Source organism: Propithecus coquereli, unplaced genomic scaffold, assembly GCF_000956105.1.
Source record: "Propithecus coquereli isolate 6110/MARCELLA unplaced genomic scaffold, Pcoq_1.0 Scaffold825, whole genome shotgun sequence".
In the NCBI taxonomy this organism is placed as follows: domain Eukaryota; kingdom Metazoa; phylum Chordata; class Mammalia; order Primates; family Indriidae; genus Propithecus; species Propithecus coquereli.
In genome coordinates this window covers 169,727-191,110 of record NW_012154452.1, presented here as the reverse complement: position 1 = coordinate 191,110, position 21,384 = coordinate 169,727, and the positions used below count along the sequence as shown (strand labels likewise).

At 46.8% G+C, this 21,384-nt stretch overlaps 1 protein-coding gene across 2 annotated transcripts in view; it reads right to left on the bottom strand.

Annotated features, from left to right (window-relative positions):
• The window catches only part of EYA2 (EYA transcriptional coactivator and phosphatase 2), a 237,608-nt gene that overhangs the window by 58,012 nt on the left and 158,212 nt on the right, over window positions 1-21,384 (bottom strand). For both annotated transcript variants that reach the window (XM_012663704.1, XM_012663705.1), the window contains exon 9: window positions 16,106-16,189. In XM_012663704.1, the coding sequence (XP_012519158.1) occupies window positions 16,106-16,189 (84 nt within the window). The remainder of the gene's footprint in view (window positions 1-16,105; window positions 16,190-21,384) is intronic.

Genomic DNA, 21,384 nt, shown 5'->3' with positions numbered 1-21,384 from the left:
GGGAACGGGGAGTGCTACGGGAAAGAGGGTGGGGCATTGACTGCATCTTCTGTAATGAAAATTCAACTGTAGCCATTTAACAAGGATGATAATGATGTTATTCTGTAATCGAACAATCACACCAAGAAAGGAATAACTGCAACTGTTGTTTTAGCGAGCGCTGTGGTGCTATGACCTACTCAGGAAGATTGGGGAGCTTCCCTGAGGATGTGATGCTGGATGAGAAGCACTGGCTCGGCTAAGGGTGAGAAGAGCGTTCCAGGCAGAGGGGCAGCCAGTGCAAAGGCCCTGTGGTGGCAAGAGCATCATGAGCAGGCGGCTGCAGCAGGGCTCAGGGCCGGTGGGGGAGATCAGCTTGGCAAGGTCGGCAGGGGCTGGACCTGGCAAAGCCTGGTCATGGCCAAGAGTCTGTCTTTAGGGCGGTAGGTACCACTGAAGGGTTTTCAAGCAGGGTGAGGATGAGGAAGGTGACAGGATCATGTTTGTTTCTTAGGGCAGTCATTGTGGCTGCCCAGTAGACAGAGGGTTGGGGAGGCAGAGGGGAAGCAAGGAGACAGAGGAGGTCCCGGCCAGAGGAGATGGAGGCTGGGCTGAAGCAGGGTGATGGTGGAGATGGGGAGATGGGGGTGGAATTCAAGAGATTTTAGGAATAATAATGATGATGTTTGGAGTGTACGTCCAGTTAAAAGAGTTCCATGAACACGTATTGCATCCAGGACCTGACTTTGTCTGGGGACCCCCGAGGAGGTGATTTTTGAACTGTGTTAGGAAGGATAAGCTGAATTTCCCAGTGGATAAGGCGGGGGGAGGAGGATGAAGAATATTCCAAGAACTCAGAACAGCACGTGCAAAGGCCCAGAGGCAGATGGGAACTTGGAGCCCCTGGGTAACCACAGGAGTCCAGTGTGGCTGGGGAAGAGGGCTCGAGATGGCAGCAGGGAGCTGGTTAGTGGGCCACTGTTGGGAGTTTGCCTTCCTAGCAGCAAGGGGGATCACCGCAGGGTTTCAGGGAGAGGTGGACCAGATCCGACTTGCATTTTCCAAGGACCCCTCTGGCAGCTGAGAGAAGGACATGGTGGTGGGCTGTCTGCAGGTGGGCAGCAGGCCCCACCTGTGAGCAAACTCAGGTAAGAAGACCCTTCAGCCCATTTGTCTTGTCATGCCTGAAAGTGTCTTCAATAGAGGCTGAAGTCTTCCATGCCATTCTTAAGGGATACGGCTAAAAAAGTACACCTCAAAGGGGACAGGAAACCTGTGCCAAGGGCCTTTTCCAGAAGCTTCTAGTTCTGCACTTGAGCGTGGTGAGCCTCAGGGTTCTCACCTGTGAAATGGGCATTCACGCGGCCCCCACCCTCAGGGTTGAGTGGACTGTGTGTGTCCAGAGTTATCCAACTGACCTGTTGTCTTCCCGAGAGCCTGTGAGGCTCCCTGCAAATTCTGCCCAGTTCTCCACCCGCAGGACGGCTGACTCACATGCCTAAGAGATGGTGAACAAATGCACATCTGCATGGACAGTCATTAAAGGTGACAGTCAGGACACATTTGGTGGCCCCAGCCACTGCTACTTTGGACGATGCGCTCCATTCAAATAAGAAATCCTGGAATTGAGCGTGGTTTCAGACGGGTTCCGAGGCAGTGACTTGCTCTGCAAAGCTGGGGCATCTGGTCTGTGCTTCTCAAGAGGGTGGGTTTCCCTCAAGAAGATGTGCTGTTGGTGGACGCGGGTTTCCCCTCCCTGGAGAGGTCTCAGCCTGGGTGCTGCCCTTGCAACGGAGGAACACAAAGTGTGTGGCCTGGGCTCATCTCTAAGCCCCAGGCTGTGGCGCCGCCCGAGCTGGCTGCCCACCCGTCCACAGCAGAGGCACCGGGTGTGGATTCGGAGCCTGGCTGGGCCTTGGAGTGAGCATCTGTGGCTTCTGCTCTCATTGTTCTTGTTCCTCCTGCTGATATCTGCCTGGGGTCCGTGCGGGGAGCTGCAACCCCCCACTGCAGGTGGGCTTGGTGGACTGTCCGTCAAGGTGCCTGGCCTCCACTTGCCGAGAGTCGGGCACAGAACCCAGGCTCAGCCAATCAGCTCCTGTCTCCTGAGACTGGAGCGACTTAAGGATGAAACAGTGACTGTCAGGCCTGAAGGTGCCACTCCATCAGCTCCCGCCCCGTGGGGGCCCAAGCACTCTCTCCACTCTCTCCTTTGATCCTAAAACCCCCCTCGTATCCTCCTCACCAATTTCCTTGCCGTTAAGTTAGCCGCAACTGCCCTGTGTCCACTGACTATAAAAATCTAACTTTTGTAGCCGCTCCCTGGTTCTGGGGCCTCAGGCAAGTCCTCGAACCTTCCCAGAACTCAGTTTCCTCATTTACAAAATGAGAAGAGTAACAGTAATTCCTGATTTATCCACCTCAAGAATGTGGCTGCAGGACTAAGTCAAATTATGTATGAGTGAACCATAAACTCCCAAACACGCCTGAGTGTTGTTTTTTTTTTTTTTCCAATGGGCCTATTTTTAAAGGTCCAGCTGATGCTTCCTCTTACAGGAAGTCTTCCTCGACTATCCCAGCCACGTGGATACCTTCTTTCCCCAGTCTATCCCTAATCTCCATTCTCAGCAAGGGTCTGATCACGTGTGGTCTTGAGTAACTCAACGCATTCTTTCAGGTGCATGTATAATCAATTTAAATCCTTTATTCTTTCAGTTTTTATTTTCATCAAAGCTAAATACTCAATAAGGTCCACAAGTTTTGTTATAAGACTGTGGTTTCCCTGCCACGCCCTCTCATTGCCCCTTCATTAGAGGCGAGTCCACCTTCAACTCTTTCAGCTCATTATTCTGGGACTTACTGCGCGTCTCTAGATCCCGTGGCCACACGGCTTCCTGATTGTTCGATGTGAGGCATTATTATGGATCCCACTCTGGGCTCTCTCCTCTTGCCGGCCTTTGCACGCATGCACCTCCCTCTCATTCCCTGTTCCTCCTGAACCGAGTCCTGGTTTTGCCTGTGTCCTCACTCTTTGCAGTGTGATAGCAAAGCTCCTTCCTTTAAGAGGTGGGGTCTGTTGCCCCACTGTTTAAATCTTGTGTTTGCTTGGGCTCACAGAGCGCAGCAGATATGCTGGCGTGCTGGTTCCAAACCCAGGCCTAAAGAGGCCTGTGTACGTTCATTCTCTCTCCTCGAAAGGAACACTGTTCCGGTGGTGAGAGCAAGCCTGGACCTGCCTCATGGGGGATAAGGGATTCAGGAAGCAGAGACAAGTTGTCCCAGCTAAGGCCACTCTGTACCAGCTGATCTGCCAGCCGGCTGTAGACACATGAGGGGGCCCAGCCCAGATCAGCAGAGCCTCTCTGCCAAGACACAATCGCATGAGCGTAACAGATTGCTTCTTGTTTTATGACACTCAGTTTTGGGGTGATTCGTTATGTAGCTAATTGATAACACAGCTAAGCCACATAAACCATTATTATTTTTCTTGCCTTTTGTCTTCTGTGAAGTTAATAACGATCTTTCTTTTTTTAATCCTTTCAATACATTCAGATGCACCAGGTATTTTATCAATTTCATCTTCCTGAAGATGTCTCTCTCAGCACCTTCTGACCTAGTTCACTCCGAACCAACTGAAGCTGTCATTTCCTCTCATACTGGGACCGTTTTCCCTATGATCGGGGGATCGCCTTCACCTTGCTTCTATGTTGAGTTCCCTGTTTCCTGCATCCCATGTCTTTCCCTTTCTCGATTTTTCTCCCATGTTGTGGTGGTGCATATCCTCTAGTAGCTCCCTGAAAAGGGGTATGTGACAACAATTTGTTTTCAGACATTGTATTCCCCCCTTCCTGAGAGTGTCTTCATTCTAATGTCCTCCTTGATTGACAGTTTGGCTAGGTATATAATTTTTGCTTAGAAATAGTAATTTTCCTTCACAGTTTTAAGGCATTTTCACACTGATTCTACCTTCCCTTGTTGCTACTGAGCAGTCCAAAGCCACCCTGGTTCCTGAGAAGTATGGAATGTGTCATGAAATTGTGTGTCATCCTTGAGAAGGAGTTATGATGATCATCTGTGTATTTTTCCTAAATGAGCATGTGGACTACTGACAAAAGCATTCCTATTAGATTTTTAAGCTCTTTAAATCTCAAAGCAGAAACAGTTTTCTACTTTCGGTTTCCCTACTTCCAGCCCCAGCACATTACTGTATACCTGAGAGGTTTAAAAAACTTTCAGACTAGGCACGGTGGCTCATTCCTGTAAGGCCAGCACTTTGGGAGGTCAAGGAGGGAGGACTGCTTGAGCTTAGGAGTTCAAGACCAGCCTGGGTAACACAGTAAGACCTTTGCCTCTACAAAACATTTTAAAAAAAGTTAGCCTGATGTGGTGGCACATGCCTGTAGTCCCAGCTACTTGGGAGGCTGAGGCAGGAGGATTGCTTAAGGCCAGGAGTTCTAGGCTGGAGTGAGCTATGATGATGCCATTGCACCCCAGTCTGGGCAACAGAGTGAGACCCTGAAATAGAGTGAGTCTCTAAAATAAATAAACAAATAAATAAAATTTAAAAAAATTTCATAAATGAATGAGAAGCTCAAATACTGCATTTGTCATTCTGTATTTCATTCACGAGTAAGTACTTGCTGAGCACCTCTGATGTGCCAGGCACTGTGATTACAGCAGGAATAAAGCAAAACAGACCCTGATCGCTGCCCTCGTGGAGGGGACACCAGTCAAACAAGCAGGCACACAAACTTGATCAGTGCCTCCAAGGAAAAGTCCAGGATGCTACAGGAGGTCACAATGAGAGGACCTAATGTCCTTTCAAACAGGGGATCGGAAAAGGGATCACTGGGGAAGTGCCACTGGAGCTGAGACCTGAGGGATGAGTAGGAGCAGGCCAGGTAGATGGAGCTCTTTAGGCAGAGGAAACAGCATCTGCAAAGGTCAAGGGCTGGGAAGGAGCATGGATTAACCGAGGGCTGGAAGCAAGAACAGATGTCACGAGTGAGCAAGTGAGTTTCCCAAGGCGCAGCGGGAGATGGGCAGGCCACCCAGTCTCCTACGTCGCGGTGAGGAACCGGGATTCACGACACTCATTTACATTTCTGCCTATCCCCCTGCAGAATGTGAGCTACGAGAGAGAGGAGACCTGGTCTATTGTCTCGCAGCTACACCCCGATCTACACCCCAGCACAGGACACATAAATATTAATACAATTTTTATGACTTGATGAATGAATAAATGGGTAGATAGATGAATAGAAGGATGGATGGACAGAAGGATGGGTAGGATAGGATAATGGATGGATGGACGGAGTAGTGGATGCTATTGGTGCTCCACTCAGACGTCCTTGGGGCCCCCTTTCCAATTCTGTGCACCCATCCCCCAGCCTTGCCCTCCCAAAGATTAGGACTCCTAATCCACAGCCTTACTCTGAGGATTGTTCTTGGGCTACAGGAGCTAGTTGGCTCAGATGTGCTGAGAGTGGGAAGCAACTGTGAGTTTATGCCCCCCTGGGGAGGTCTGTCTCTAATGACTGACTGGTGCAGGGGTGTGACAGTCCAGCTCTTTTCCCTGGAGGTGGGACACACTCTGCAGTGGGCTAATTTATCTTTCAGAGCTTCCTGCAGGACCAGGCTGAGGCTGGGGCTGTGCCTGGATTCTCCTTCTTTCCTGCCCTGCTCTCCCAACCCCCATATAGTTTCTCCTGGGGAGCTCTTCCTCAATGGACTTGCTCCTGAAACCTTTGCTAAGGATCTGCTTCCAGGGAATCCAATCTAGGAGGATGTAGGAATTTCATCCTACAAAGTTCTGGAAATCCCTAACCTGCCAGCAGATGATGTATTGATATTTTCAGAAAATGTTTTACTGCTCTTCTACTTGTTGGAGAAGGAGGAGGTGGTGGTGAGTTTAAATCACACTGAGTGAACAGAATTCCCAGCCATGATAATGGATTCCCAAGACAGACAATCTTTAGGAAGTAAATAGTTTTTTTTTTGAGGATCCTAAAGGCACAGTTTGGAATCACCGGATAGAGCTTGGAATTGGGCTGGAGGGAACCAGGACTCTTGTCTCCCACAGTCCATAAAGAGGACTCCGGGGGCAGGGGGACCAGTGATCTATTCCCACATATCCTAAATACTCTGCACACAACCCGGTGTGGGTGGGTCACAACTGCAAATGCCTCGGGAGCCCCATGTACAGGTGGAACAGCTCCACACCCAGAGCCCCCGTGGGATGCACTGACCCCCCACGCCAGACAGGGAGGGTCTCAGGTGAACCTGAGTCCTGTCAGAGGGTCCCTACTCTTTGAAAACTCAGGCTTGAGGTTGCCAGACCTTTCCAATTTTCAAGAGCAGTCACTCAGATTTTTATGTAAAAATCTAGGTTCGAAAATACCAGCAATGGATTTGGAACTTAAAGAAACCCCAAAGGGCAGAACCAAACCGGCCTTCGGGCCAGATGAGGCTCAGGGATTGCCGGTGCGAAATCTCTCATCTGAAGGCTTGGGCAGGCACTGGCCCTTTAAGGCGATGACACAGAAGGAAACCCTGGATGGGATTCTGCCCAGGCGGGCACCAGCCACCTGCCCCTGCCACCCAGCCACCGTGCCTTGCTACCTGGCCCCAGTCCAGGCTCCCACCTGCCAAAGTGTCCCTGGCCCCAAGCTGGCCTAGCCTGACCACTTGGTCAACACCCCATGGTCTTTGCTGAGCCCCTGCTGTGGGCCAAGCTCTGGGCGAGGCCGGGCCAGGCTGGCACTCAGCACATCACCCCGGGCGGATGCTGCCAGGCGCCTGCTTTTACCCACGTGTGGAGGTTTGCTCCCTCGAGAGCGGGCGCCCTGGAATCTCGTTTCTGCTGGGTTTGCCATCACATGAGAAAACTCCCTACCCATGAGCTCTTTATTTATTTGCTTATTCAACAGATATTTGTCCAGTGGACGTGCCAGGCACTGTGCCAGGCGCCAGGGGATAAGGCTATGAACACACCAGATCCAGTCCGTGTGCTCCTGGAGCGCACAGGCCGGCAGAAGAGTCCACTCCAGTGGCTTTTAATTTTTACTCTCAAGACAGTCACATGGATGACTGGGGATGCGTCACGTGGTTAAGAGCCATGGGCCATGTCCTGGCTTGCATCCCTTTGCAGCTGGGTGACCTCGACTGAGTCACACCACCACTCTGAGCCTCAGTTTCTCCTGAAATGGGTATAGCAGGAGCAGCCATGCCTTATAGGTTTGTGGCGGGGATTAAACGAGAGGGTGCAGAGCTCAGAGCGGTCCATCAAGGTTGCTGGTCATAGCTTCGCCTGTGCTGGTGTGGAGCTAGGGAAGTCTGGGAGTCCTCCCTGCGGGAGGGGAGATAATGAAGACATGGACCCCTGGGATTCTGCACAGCAGTTAGATGCAGGTCCCCAACTGTGGCGCTGTGGCCATTTAGGTCTAGATCATTCTTTGTTGGGGTAGGGGGGCGCCCTGTGTGTCGCGGCACATTTAGCAGCATCCCTGGCCTCTACCCACCCGACTCTAGCAGCACACCACCCCCAAGCCACGACAACCAAAAATGTTTAGGACATCGCCAAATGTCCTTCGGGGGTCAAAAGTGCCTCCGGTTGAAAACTACTGAGTTAGAACATGGAGCTGGGATGGCAACGTGGAAGGAGCTAAAACCACAGGACAGAGGCAGAAAAGTCAGAAACACAGAGTATTTAAACAATACCACGCACACATGTAAGAAATAAATGCATGCAAGGAGACGATACATTGCAGGAAACAAACAAAAGGCTCCCCATTAAACAGTGAGGTCCAGGGGCTTTCACCCAATCCCTTGGTGCTGCAGGAGCTCCCTGAAGTCTGAGTTAATCTGGGGAGGAAGGAAGAGGAACCCAGCAGAACGAAGACTGGAACTGGAAATTAAATGGCATTACGGAAAAATAAAATTCTATTTCACGCATGCTGTGTGGGTTGAGATCTCTGCCTGCTGCAAACACTTAAAATATTCCCTTGATAACATTCGTGTAATCAACAAACATTCACCGAGATCCCACCGTGTGCCAGGCCCTGTGCTAGGCCTGGGGCTGCAGGTGGGAACGTGGTGCTTGTCAGTGCGGGAAAAACGCAGCCCCTACATGTACTCATCAAAGCATTTTTCTCTATTTTGAATCAAGTGGAAAGTTAATAAAAGCTCCACAACAAAAAAATGACCATAGGCCAGGCGCGGTGGCTCACGCCTGTAATCCTAGCTCTCTGGGAGGCCGAGGCGGGCGGATTGTTTGAGCTCAGGAGTTCGAGACCAGCCTGAGCAAGAGCGAGACCCCGTCTCTACTAAAAATAGAAAGAAATTAATTGGACAACTAAAAATATATAAAGAAAGTAGCCGGGCATGGTGGCGCATGCCTGTAGTTCCAGCTACTCGGGAGGCTGAGGCAGGAGGATCGCTTGAGCCCAGGAGTTTGAGGTTGCTGTGAGCTAGGCTGATGCCATGGCACTCACTCTAGCCTGGGCAAAAGAGTGAGACTCTGTCTCAAAAAAAATGACTATATATAAAGCCCCTTGATGAGCTGCCCCATGGGGATGTAACGGCCACTAGGCCAGGGTATCGTGGCTGATCGGAAACTGTCCCTGTTGCACAATAACACAGGGCTGTAAAACAACTTGTCTTTGTTTACATTTTGATTTTCTTTCATTATCGATTTTTTTTGGCATTATCGATTTTTTGGCATTAATTTTGATTGGACTATAACCAACGTAAAATACCACACAAAAATATGATTTATCTTGGTTAACTCAGTTTTTTTGGCACGCACTTAAATTTTGTGCCTGGGGTGCCCTAAAGCCCGGCCCCGCTGCTTGCTTTACATTCAAGTGTGTGTGTGTTGGGGGTGGGGAGGCGATGAATAATAAATATTTAACATGTCAGGTGGTGACACAGCTTGTTTGATGAGGAAACATTTGGGCAGAGCCCTGAAGAAAGTAAGAGAGGAGCCACGTAGGAAGCTGGGAGATGGAGTTTCCTGGTAAGAGTGAACAGCAAGTGCAAAGGCTGTGTAGAAATCACAAAAAAATAAAATCAGTGGAGACGCCAGTTAGGAAGGTTAAGAACCAGTCATAAGAACAAAGGTGGAAGACTCTTAATTTCCCATTTTGACACTTACTACAAAGCTGCAGTAATCAAGACAGTGTGGTACTGGCATAAGGACAGACATATAGATCGATGGAATAGAATTAATAGTTCAGCAATAAACACATTTATGGTGTTTGCTTAATTGATTTTTGACAGGGTGCCGAGACAACACAATGGGACAAGAAAAGTCTTAAACCGTGCTGGGACAACTGGATATCCACTTGTAAAAGAATGAGGCTGGACACCTACCTCACACCATATACAAAACTTAACTCAAAATGGATCATTAACCTAAATGTAATAGGTAAAATGACAAAATTCTTAGAAGAAAGCATAGGAATACATCTTTGTGACCTGGTTTAGGCAATGGTGTCTCAAATACGACACCACAAGCACAAGTAACAAAAGAAAATACAGATAAATTGGACTTCATCGAAATGAAAAACTTGGTACTTCAAAGGACACCACTAAGAAAATGGAAACAGCCTAGAGAATGAAACAAAATATCTGCCAATCACATATCTGATAGCAGACTGTATCCGGAATAAGTAAGAACTCTTACAGCTCAACAATAAAAAGACAAATAAACCAGTTAAAAGATGAGCAAGTGATTTGAATGGATATTTTTCCAAAGAAGATAGACAAATGTCCAGTAAGCACAAGAAAACACCATTAGTTGTTAGTCAACATGATTAGTTACTAGGGAAATGCCAACCAAAACCACTGTGAGAAACCACTTCACACCAAACCAGGAGGGCTATCACCAAAAAGACAGACAGTCACAAATGTTGATGAGGATGTGGACGAATTGGAACCGTCTCACATGCTAATGGGTATGTAACATGGTGCAGCCACTTTGGGAGCTGGTCTGGCTGCTCCTTAAAGTGTGAAACCTGCAGTTACCATATGACCCAGAAATTCCACTCCTAGGTATATACCTAAGAGAATTAAAAACATGCATGAGGCCAGGCGCGGTGGCTCACGCCTGTAATCCTAGCACTCTGGGAGGCCGAGGCGGGCGGATTGTTTGATCTCAGGAGTTCGAGACCAGCCTGGGCAAGAGCGAGACCTCGTCTCTACCAAAAATAGAAAGAAATTAATTGGACAGCTAAAAAATATATAGAAAAAATTAGCCGGGCATGGTGGAGCATGCCTGTAGTCCCAGCTACTCGAGAGGCTGAGGCAGTAGGATTGCTTGAGCCCAGGAGTTTGAGGTTGCTGTGAGCGAGGATGACGCCACGGCACTCACTCTAGCCAGGGCAACAAAGTGAGACTCTGTCTCACAAAAAAAAACAAAACAAAACAAAAACAAAAAAAAAAACCATGCGTGTGTTTTGTATATGCAAAACGTACATGTACATATAAAAACTGGTACACAAATGTTCATAGCAGCATTATTCATAATAGCTAAAACCCCAACTGTTCATCAACTGATAAATGGATAGACAAGATGTAGTATATCCATACAATGAAAAATTATGTGGCCATAAAAATGAAGTAATGATTCATGCTACAACATGGATGAACCACATGCTGTATGATTCCATTTATGTGAAATATCCAGAAGAGGCAAATCGATAGAGACAGAAAGTAGATTAGTGGCTGCCAGGGATTAAGGGGAGGGGGAAATGGGGGAGACCACTATGGGGTGTGGGGTTTCTTTTTAAGGGTGATAAAAATGTTCTAAAATTAGATAGTGGTGATGGTTGCACAATTCTGTGAGTATACTAAAAATTACTTAATTGTACACATTGAAAGGGTAAATTTATGATATATGGATTGCATCTCATCTCAATAAAGCTGTTATTTAAAATGACAACTGGTCCTAGAGTTGAGCTTCGAATTGGTACTGAGCTGCCTAGGTGTTTAGGCACAGAAGGAGGAGACAGGGCCGCCTCACTGTGAATCCCTGGAGAAATGCTGATTAATCCCTCCCAAATCCCTTCCTGGCAACAGGCAGAGCCTCCTGACCACCTTGCATTTGCCTAATCCCAGCCAGAAAAAATAGAGTTCAGAGTCTGCAGAGGAGGGAGGTGGAGGGCGAGGGGTTAGGAAAGAGGCGGCAATCACTAGCTGCTCCAGCTCTGCAGGGAATTTCTAATGGATCCACAAGATGCTGGGAGATACAGCTACCAAAGGATGTTCTGGCTCTCAGCACCGAGGAGGGAGAGATGGAAAGGAAGTGAAGAGATGACAGCCTTGAGCAGCACATCCCTTGATTGGGAACAGGAAGAGAGCCCAGTTTCTGTTTTAAAATTTAAACACTCTGTTTTGAATCATTTCTTGATCATTTTAGCTCTGTTGGTCTTATTTCTCTAAATGAACAGCAAATACCCCTTTGGCTGGGACTACAATTGATATGATTTCTGCTTCCTGCACAGTGCTCAACACAAGGGCCATAGGCAAAGAGCTGCTGGTCTTTGGCATGGAGGTACAGGGGGTCTTGGCCTCCATAGCCCATTCACTGGACATCATGGTCCTTATATTCTTCTGGAAAGAACAGTTTGGTTTCCTTTAGGGGACCATCCCTCTTCCACTCAGTTCATTTGGCTGGAGTGGAGCTGATCTGTTCCTCTACTCCCTCCATGCCAGGAGTGGGCTCTTGATCTAGGCTGGCCAATCAGAGTTACAAAGGTGGGCATGTGACCTAGTATGGCACAATGAGATTCAAGCTTGGGAGTTATGCTGGAATTTGGGAAGTAGAAGGTACCCCTTTTTAGTTGGGACTGCTGAGAGGGAGTCACCACATGGAGAAAGTTGGCTGAGGGATGCAGAATGACCTGAGAACATTGCTTAAGCTCCTGGATCCAACCAGATCTGAATCCCAGATATCCCTGGGTTTTTCAATTATTGTGATCCAATAGATCCCCTCTGTAGCTTAAATACTCTTGTGGTTCAAACTCAGTCCTGCTTGATACCAGCTGTTAATAATGAGCCTTACATGGCTGCAGCTGCTGGGGAAGTATAGAAGGAAAGAACCGGGAACCAGAAGCTAAAACCTTGAGATTTAGTTCTGTTGTGATTATCCCACCAACAACATAACGTCCCTAGATCTCAGTTACTCTGCAAAATGGGGCTCATACTCCTGCTCCTCTAGACCCTCTCCACTTTTCTGACTTCCAAGTTTAGAGCCATAGCCCAGACCTCTCTCTCGAGCTTCAGACACACAAATCTAGTTGTCCCTTGGGCCTCTCAAACAGAGCGAATTTTATTTTTCCTTATCATTTTTCTATTTTATTGTTGTTTCTTTTATTATTTGGTATGGTGGGCTGGAAATTGCTAGTTGTCCTCTAATATTCCTTCTTCCTTTCTCCCTCTTAGAGAAATAGAATCTCTAAATTTTAATGGGGCACATGACTGCCTCAAATAAAGACTATACTTCACAGACTCCCTTGCAGCTAGATGTGGTCATGTGACCAAGTTCCAGGCAAAGAGATGTGAGCAGAAGTGACTGTGTACTTGAGTCTGGACCTTAAAAGAGAGGGACAAAAAGTAATAATAAAATAAAAAAGATGGAGTGAATTCTCCTTTTCCTGTTCCCCCTTCTTACTGGCTGTATGCAGTGAGCTATGATTTTTCTTGCCAATGAGAGCAATACTCCAGGGACGGCAGGGAACAGGACGGAAGGAGCCTCGGTCCCTGGCGCTGTGTAGCAGTCATAGCAGTTTCAGCTGCTTATGTCTGGACTGTTAGGGGAGTGAAATAAGCTTTCACCTTGTTTAAGCCACACTTATTCTGGGTCTCTCTTAGGGTTGCTGAATTTAGCAAATAAAAATATTCCTTCTTCATCTTAGAGCTGGAGAGAACAGAAAATTCTAGAAGAGTAATGAAAACAGCACAGGAGACCTACAAGAGCTTTTCATTTTAGTTTTCCCTGGATGTCCAGAGATCACGCAGGGAGGCTGGTGAGCCCGAGTCTAACTCTCATGCTCTCCCGGACGATCTCACTTCCTCTGAGCCTCAGTTTCTCCTTACGTACAATGGACACTAATTCGACATGAGGGCCTCTCAAGTCCTCCCGGCTCAGACCTTTGTGGTTCTGTAATGCTGGGATGGATATTGAAACTCGGATACCAACGGGGCCAGAGAGTCCCATGAATGGGTTAAATGGGCCAGGTGGGGGCTGTGCCGGCTGGGAAGCGTACGCCCCTCCAAGAGGGCAGCCGCCACTCAGCTCCTGTGATTGCTGCCACCTGGGAATGCAGGACTGCCAGTTTTCCTAATTTTTCAAGAAGAGCTGGAAATCTAGATTGTTTTTGGTCTGTGCAATCTCCTGATTTTTAAATGTTGGCGACAAATTCACATTTTTCAAACACTCTGGGGGCCAAACAAAAATATCTGCAGGCTGAATTTGCCGGTGGCCACCAGTCAAAAATTTCTGTTTTGATACTATTTTGCTTCCTTCCTTCCTTCGTTTAACAAATATTTACTTGACACCTACTAAGTGGGAGACACTGTTTTATGGGGATAAAATAATGAACAAAACAGAAAAAAGAGTCCCTGTCCTCATGCAGCTTAACATTCTAGGGGATCGTCCTGATTCACTCATTCGACAAATATTCTTTGAGCAATTCTGTCCTGTGCACAGACGCTGCTTGGTTGGGTGGATTAAAAACGTTCACAGTCCCTGCCCTCATGGTGCGTATACCCTACAGAGGAGACAGATAGTAAGTGTGTAATTAGGATGTAAATGAAAAATACAGTTATGAGGAGAGATGCAATTTAGATGGAAGGAACTAGTGAGGAAAGTCCTCTTGGAGGAAGCTACATTTAAAATGAGAACTGAAAGATAAGTGGGATTTAACCCAGTAAAAGAAAATTCTAGAACATTTTAGATTATAGCAGAGGCTGCCAGCGTGCCCCTCCTCCATGACTCCTCGGCTGCCACCGCTCCTGTACGTGCAGAGGCCTTCTGCAGTTCGCACCTGATTCCCCACCCTGGGGCTTTCTTGAGGCCAGGCCAGAAGTGCACGGAGTTAGCCCCCCTGGGAGAAGCCCTCAGCCCTTATGGAAGGGAATCTGTGGCTACCTGTCCCAGCTCCCTCACTCTTTGGGTGGGTCGACTCTAGGGGTGTTCTCCACAGTCCCTCACAGGTCCCGGTGGGACTGAGCCTGAGGTGCCACAGCAGTCACCATTCACACAACCTGTGCTGACTTCCTTCCCCTCCCTGCCTGGAATCCCACTCTGCCCCCGGGCTTCCTGGCATCGTCCCCTGCATAAACTGCCCGCATTCACGCTTGGCCTCAGGATCCTCCTCTGGGAGAAACCCCGCAGAGCTGTGAGAGAATGTGGCAGGTTCAGGGACAGAAAGCAACTCAGGGTGAGCAGTAGGAGAGGAGGCTGGACAGTGGGGCAGGAGCCCCCTCATAAAGGACCTTGGAGGCTGGCGTTAGGGTGGCCAATGTGGAAGCCACTGATTTTTCAGCAGGGCAGTGATATGACCAAGTGTGGATTTTAGGATGACTCCTCCATAGGGGGCTGGAGGGGACAAGAGTGGAAATTGGGAGACCAGAGAGGAAGCCAAGCTGGAGGTGGAGGTGGCTGGGATCAGGCCGTGGGGTGGAGAGGGGTAGCTGGCAGTGAGGAATGGCACAGGCCGGGGGACATGTGGCCTGTAAAGGCGCTCTGGGCTTTGTCCCTGCCTTGAGGGAGACCACCATTTGGTTTAAGACATGGTGGTGAGACACAGACACAAACTTCATACCCAGGACCACAAGGCCCTACGCAGTCCATAAGGAGTGAGCTGTTGCACGGAGCTGTAGAATGTCACAGCAGGCTGTGTCCGAGGGCAAGGTGAGTGAGGGAACATGGAAAACCACCCTGACTTAGCGGGTAGCTCACTACTGTCACTGCTTTGGGATAGCCCAGGTTTTTGCAATGGCTGCAGAGCCCATTTCAGTAGCCCCCAACTCTGCCATCCTCTGCCTAAGCTGTGCGCAGTCCAAAAACGCATGCCGGATTTCCCACAGGCACTGCTAGACATATTAACGGCATTCCTATGCGGCAAGAGATTTCTGCACCACCAACACCATTTTTATATTCTTTACAACATAATGGCAGACGATAAATCTATCTTGCTAATTACACATCCAGCTTGTTATAACCCCCATAAAAAACACCAGCAGCTGGAAAAGCCATGAGGTGATGTCGAATCACATTGCTGGTCTCTAAACAGAAACGTAAATATTTTCCAGGCGCTGGCGAGTCTTGAGGTTCCTGCCCATGCGTGGAAGCAGCGGCAGCGGGTCACTCACCTCTGAGGACAGGATGGCTACGCTGTCCTCTTACACACTGCCCCTCCACCCCCCTGTGTTTACCCGAAGAGATGGCCAATGTTTGGGGCACCCATGTGTGGTCTGTTAAGGGACGAATGCAAAAAATTGGCAAGGTTTGGGTTTTTGCAGTTGGGCTCATTTTTGTGTTATTAAAGTGGTTTCAACGTCTCTTCCGTCACCGCCAATCAGCCAATAGCATTTACCCAGAATTCTAATTAGATGGTTCCCCAACATAATTTGTCGATGATACATTTGCAAAACTGTCGCTAAGATCCACGCTGGAGCTGACAATGCCCCCCGCCCTCAAAACAACAGAAGGAAAATTAAATTCATATGCAGAAGACACTAGAGTAAACAACAGGGAAGAAAAAAGTACTTTACCTCGTTTTCTAGCTAGAATTACTGTTTTTGGCTACAGCATAGCCCACTCTTTTAGGAAGGAGACAGCTGTAGACCACGAGCTTATACCCTATCAAGGACATGTTGATTGCTTCAAATGTTGGAAGAAAAGGCATGGGAGACAATAAAAGGGAAGCTAATTAATTTTTCACATGTCAAAGGAAAATTCCATAGGAGTTTTCAAACCTGGGCTGACCCAAGGGGGCAGCTTTTGTTAAAGACGCTGCCTCATAAACTGCCCCCACAATTCCCAGGACAAACTGGCTGGACAGATGGTCATGTTGGGGGGAAAAAAAAAGAGAGAGAGAGAGACAAAATGGGTTCTTACCTTCCCGTATCTGGATGCAAAAGTCCCCGTGAGTAAGGAGTGAAAAATAATTATTGTCTCATCCAAGTCCCACACGAACACACGCTGTGATGAAAGAGAGGAAGAGAATGGAAACAAATGGACTCGCTTGCATCTGACTCAACGTCTGCAGAAATTAATGCCCTTGGAGGAAGAGAGTTCTTGAAAAACATTATCTTTAAGTTATAAAACATGCAGCTCACTGATGCATCGTGAATCCCCATCCAACCTCCTCTGCATATAAAGTGTATCCGAATGGCCAGTTTTTGGGATCCTACCAACCCAGAAGATGCCAGAACCAAGAAGCCCGTTCTTGCCTTTCACATGAAAGCTCAGAAAAGGAGGATTCAGGCCAAAAGCAACAAAAGAAATCATACAGGTCATTTGACAAAATGAAATACTGCCATTTTAATTCACCGTTCACCATAAGCCCAACTATTTCTAACCATTTCTATTTTCAGCAAGTCTGGTGATTGTCTTCATAATTCTGATTAACATATTTATACCTTTACTTGCCAGCTTTAGACATTATCTTTTGACCAGGCATCTAAAAGATGAGGGTTTAGCTCATGGTACGCTCCCTCATTTCTCTGGAACCTTACATTTTTCACATATGTGAATCCCTCCGTTTCCAACTCTGTCGGCTTTGGACGTTCTCCCCTGGCTAAAGTATTAAATAGTAAACCCAATATGGAAGGTATGGATATTGGCATCCCTACTTTCCCACTACCTCCTCCCTCTCCCATACCCACCAGGCTTAATTTCACTTTAGTATTGTGAATGTGACTAAACTCTGGTTTGTACATTCGTTTTATAGCCATAATTAAGTCTTCTGTGCTCTGTCTATATGTTAATTTTAAAAATTGGTAACCAGTAAAGAGTATTTACATCTTGTGATTATTGCTCACTGAAGAGCCAAGTAATGAGCAAGTAATTGAACTTCCTGCCCTATGTGTTCAATGTCATAACCCCAGATCCACGTTAAGGAGAATGCTCCTACCATCAAGCTCATGTATATTCTCCTTATTTGCACTCCATCTTGATTAAATTCATGTCATATCTCAGTTAATTCATGTATGCATCATACCCGTCTGGTATAACTTTGTTTTTGTTGGAATTTATTAATTACTTTTAATTTTGCTCGTTGGCAACAATGTGCCTTCATTATAATGTCAAATTCAGCCACACCTCCTGTATCAGAGATCCTCAGTGATAGAATGTTCCAGTGTGATTGGATCATTTTTAGGCTTGCTGCAGAGCTAGCATCCTGAGACTTCCCTTCAGTATATTGCTGGGTTGGATCCACTGTTTTTTGGATCCCAAGTCTCTCTCTTTCTTGGTTTTCTTCCTTGTTTTGCTTGAGTACATCCTTAAGTTGCTTTTTCTGAAAGGGTGTATGAAAAGTAATCTTCCTGAATTCTTGCATATCTTGACGATGTCTTTATTTTGCTCTATAGTTTCTCTGGGTACAGAATTCCAATTTGAAAACAATATCCTCTAGATCTTTGAAAAAATTCCTTATCAGTGTCCAGGGTCGTTGATGAGAAATCTGATGTTTCGCTGTTCCTCCGTCCTAAAAACCTACTAAAAAGTAGGTTTTACTTTTCTTTCTCTCTAGGATTTTTAAGGACCTTTTCTTTATACTTGGTATCCTCAAATTCCATGTGGATATATCTAGGTGTGGTCTTTTTTCATTTATATTGTTCAGCACTTAAGCATTTTCATCCCAATGACTTACAGCTTTCTATAGCTCTGAAAATTTTTATTTTCTTATTTTTTAAAATAATTCTCTCCCATCTTTTCCACTGTTCTCTTGTTCTGAAATTCCTAATAGTCAAATTAAACATTTTGGATTACTATTGTTTCTCCTTTTAAATGATATTTTCTGTAATTTTGTCTTTTTCATCTATATTCTGGGAGACTTCTTAAACTTTCTCTTCCAATCCTTCTATTAAATTTTTGACTCTTGCAGTCATTTTAAAATTTCCAATAATTTTTTTTTCTTTTACCTCTGAGTGTTCCTTTCCCAATAGCCTCCACTTCTTATTTTATGGATACAAGCTCTCCTTCCGTTTTTATAAGAAAACCAATCAGAATTTTTCTAAGTTCCTTTCTTTTTCTTAAAATACTTTGCTTCTCATTTATCTTATTTATCTTGGCCTTTATTTTTCATACTGTTGGTTCACCTCATTTTTCTGGTGATCACTATTTTTAGGAACAAAGAACTTGATTAATTATCTCTGCAGCTGGTGTCGAGGACGGCAGACAATTGCACCTACTCAGTCTGCCGTCTTGAACAGGCCACTTTCAAAACTCCTTGGAAGTCAATGGCTGTATTTATATAATGACATTTGCCATGCATTTAAAAGTAAAGAGAAGTATCTAGAAAGAAAAAGGTATATTAGAATCCCAGGTTCTCTAGTATGGGAGTTTTTGAAGCAATCAGTAGGGCTAAGTATTACATTGTGAATTTTTTTGTCCAGTTATATTTATGTGTATGTATGTGCTGGGTCATGATATTAAGTATATTTCTAATTATGGGTCATGGTAAAATTATTTGAAAACTAGTGTTTGAGAAGGCCTTCTGAGGTTCAAATATGCTAAGCCCTAACTTATCTGAACTAACTGGGTTGGATCAATTCAATTTAGAAATTTCAATAATAGAACTTTTTTTTTTTTTTGAGACAGGGTCTTGCTCTGTCACTTGGGCTAGAGTGCAGTGGTGTCATCACAGCTCACTGCAACCTCAAACTTCTGGGCTCAAGTGACCCTCCTGCCTCAGCCTCCTTAGTAGCAGGGACTACAGGCGTGTGCCACCATGCCCAGCTAATTTTTCTATTTTTTCAAGAAATGGGGTTTTACTCTTGCTCAGGCTGGTCTCGAACTCTAGGCCTCAAGCAATCCTCCTGTCTCGGCCTCCTAAAGTGCCAGGATTATAGGTGTGAGCCATCACTCCCTGGCTTAGCAATAGAATTTTTAAAAATCAGTGAATATTTTCAAATTTAGAGAAGGCTCCCTTAACTTATCTATTGCATCCCCTCTGAAGAAGAAGGTCTGCCCCTCCCCTACTACCTCACCATCCTAGATTCTTAGTGGGCAAGTCCCTGGTGGCTTCTCTGCAGGTGACCCTATTCACTAGGCCACCATGGTTTGGACCAAGGTGGGCCTCTAGCCTTCGGTGGGTCAGAGACCCTTCCTTGGGAATTTAAAATTGGGGGCTAGAAAGAAAGCCATTGTCTTTGGGAGGCTAGTGGTGGCCAAGTTTGGCCATGCAATCTGAATGGTAGGGAAGGGCAGTCTGCAGGGGGAGAAGAGAGGGAAAGATATAAAGAGAACCCAACACTTTACCAGGACCTGGGCTCAGTTGCGAGCAGAATGAGCAGTGGGGTGGGCAGATCCCGAGGACCAGTGCATGGGGGCACTGCAAAGACACCATTCTTTGGGGATTCTCGCACCTTCACTGTGGCATGTGTGAAGAAAAGGCATAAACGCATTTCCTTGCCCCTCTCTCTCTGGCTGGTTCCAGTATCTTGCTGATATTCCACTGCACCCCTGCTCTAGAGTTCTAAGACCGTCCCTGTGTCCTTAAAATAAATTCTGCTTTTTCGCCTAAGTGAGCTCAAGTTGGTTTCTGGCACCTGCAGCCAAGGATTTTAACTAATACATGCTCAGAATTTTCCTTCTTTCCACTTCTGCATAATTTCTCTCTCGTGGGCTTCAGTTATTAGCAAAACTGCCAAAGACTTAAGAGGTGTGACCCATGCAAATCCTCTATGCTGACATTAAGCACAGAAGTGAAACACAGCTCACACCTTTTCAACTGTGCTTGCCCAGTGGTACTTATGCTGGAATCAAGAAGCAGATGTTTCCAGAATAATATCACCTTATAATCCCCGACTTCCATGCCACAACCCTCCCCGCCTCCTTCTCAGTTTAATGGAAAAATGTCTCTCCACCCGCACCGTCCCCCACCAAGAGCAGAAACCATGTTAGGTGACTGGATGATGGTGGGGGGGTGTGGAATATTTTTGCATGTGTTGCGCTCTGTGTTTTCTATAGCTCTGCAACTTCGAGCTGGTAGAAAATCCTAGGAATACGGGAAGGCAGACAGCAAGTACAACCTGAAGGCAATTAATTCTCTTCTAGGCTTTTGCAAAGACCTAAACCCATTGAAGGGATTGTGCAAAGTCTCCTCGATTTGCAGGAGGGGTTTTAAGAATAATGGGAAAAGCAAGAACAGACTCTTCTGCACTGACGGTGGCCCCATGAACAGTGGGAACACTTGCCCTGTAGCAGCTCTCTAGGGTGGGTCAAGGCTGCTGGTAGGCCTCAGGGGGCTGACCTAGTGTGAGGGACAAGCATGATGTTCACAGTATTTTTTTTTTTTTTAGAGACAAGGTTTCACTCTGTTGCCCAGGCTGGAGTGCAGTGGTGCAATCACAGCTCACTGCAGCCTCGAACTCCTGGGCTCAAGGGATCCTCCTGCCTCAGCCTCCCAAATAGCTAGGACTACAGGCGTGCACCACCAAGCCCAGCTAATGTTGCCCAGGCTGGTTTTGAACTTCTGGCCTCAAGCAATCTTCCTATCTCGGCCTTCCTAGTTGCTGGGATTTCAGGTGTCAGCCACCATGCCTGGCATAACGTTCAATACCTTCCAGGATGACCAGAACCGAGACTAGCCATAAACAACTGCTACAGCTGAACTGGTGAATACCGGCTAACTATCAAATCCCTGGCGGTCAGCATTTGGTGCTCTGGGCTCGCAGCATCCATCCCCAGGTGAGAGCATCCTGGCTTTCCTTCCCCCTTGTGTGCTATCTTGGTGGGGCTGTCAATTAAGGAGCAAGCATGAGACCCAAACTGGGCCACTGAGAAACCATCTCCTTGGAATCTAACATTGAGTGATGTGCCACTAGAATCTAACAGATTCTCATAGAATTTAAAATGGTTGGCTCTCTGGCAGTGCCCAGCACCTCGAAGGTTCCCTAGCTTCCTCAGCACTCCTTTGTTACTTTCTTTCTAAACTTGGTTTTATGGCCTCCTCTCATTGTCCTTCTCTCCCAGTTAATTCCTTTTTGTTGATGTAACCAGAATTGGTTTCTGTTGCTTGCAACCAAAGGAATGTAGCTAATACTCCAAGGTTCTCAGGCTTGATGAGGATTTCCATGACCAGAGCATGGAAGCCCCAGAGAGTGGCTGGACTTTCGCTGACCACAGCAGGCTCTGACAATGAGGAAGGCAGCAGCAACCAAGCCACACTG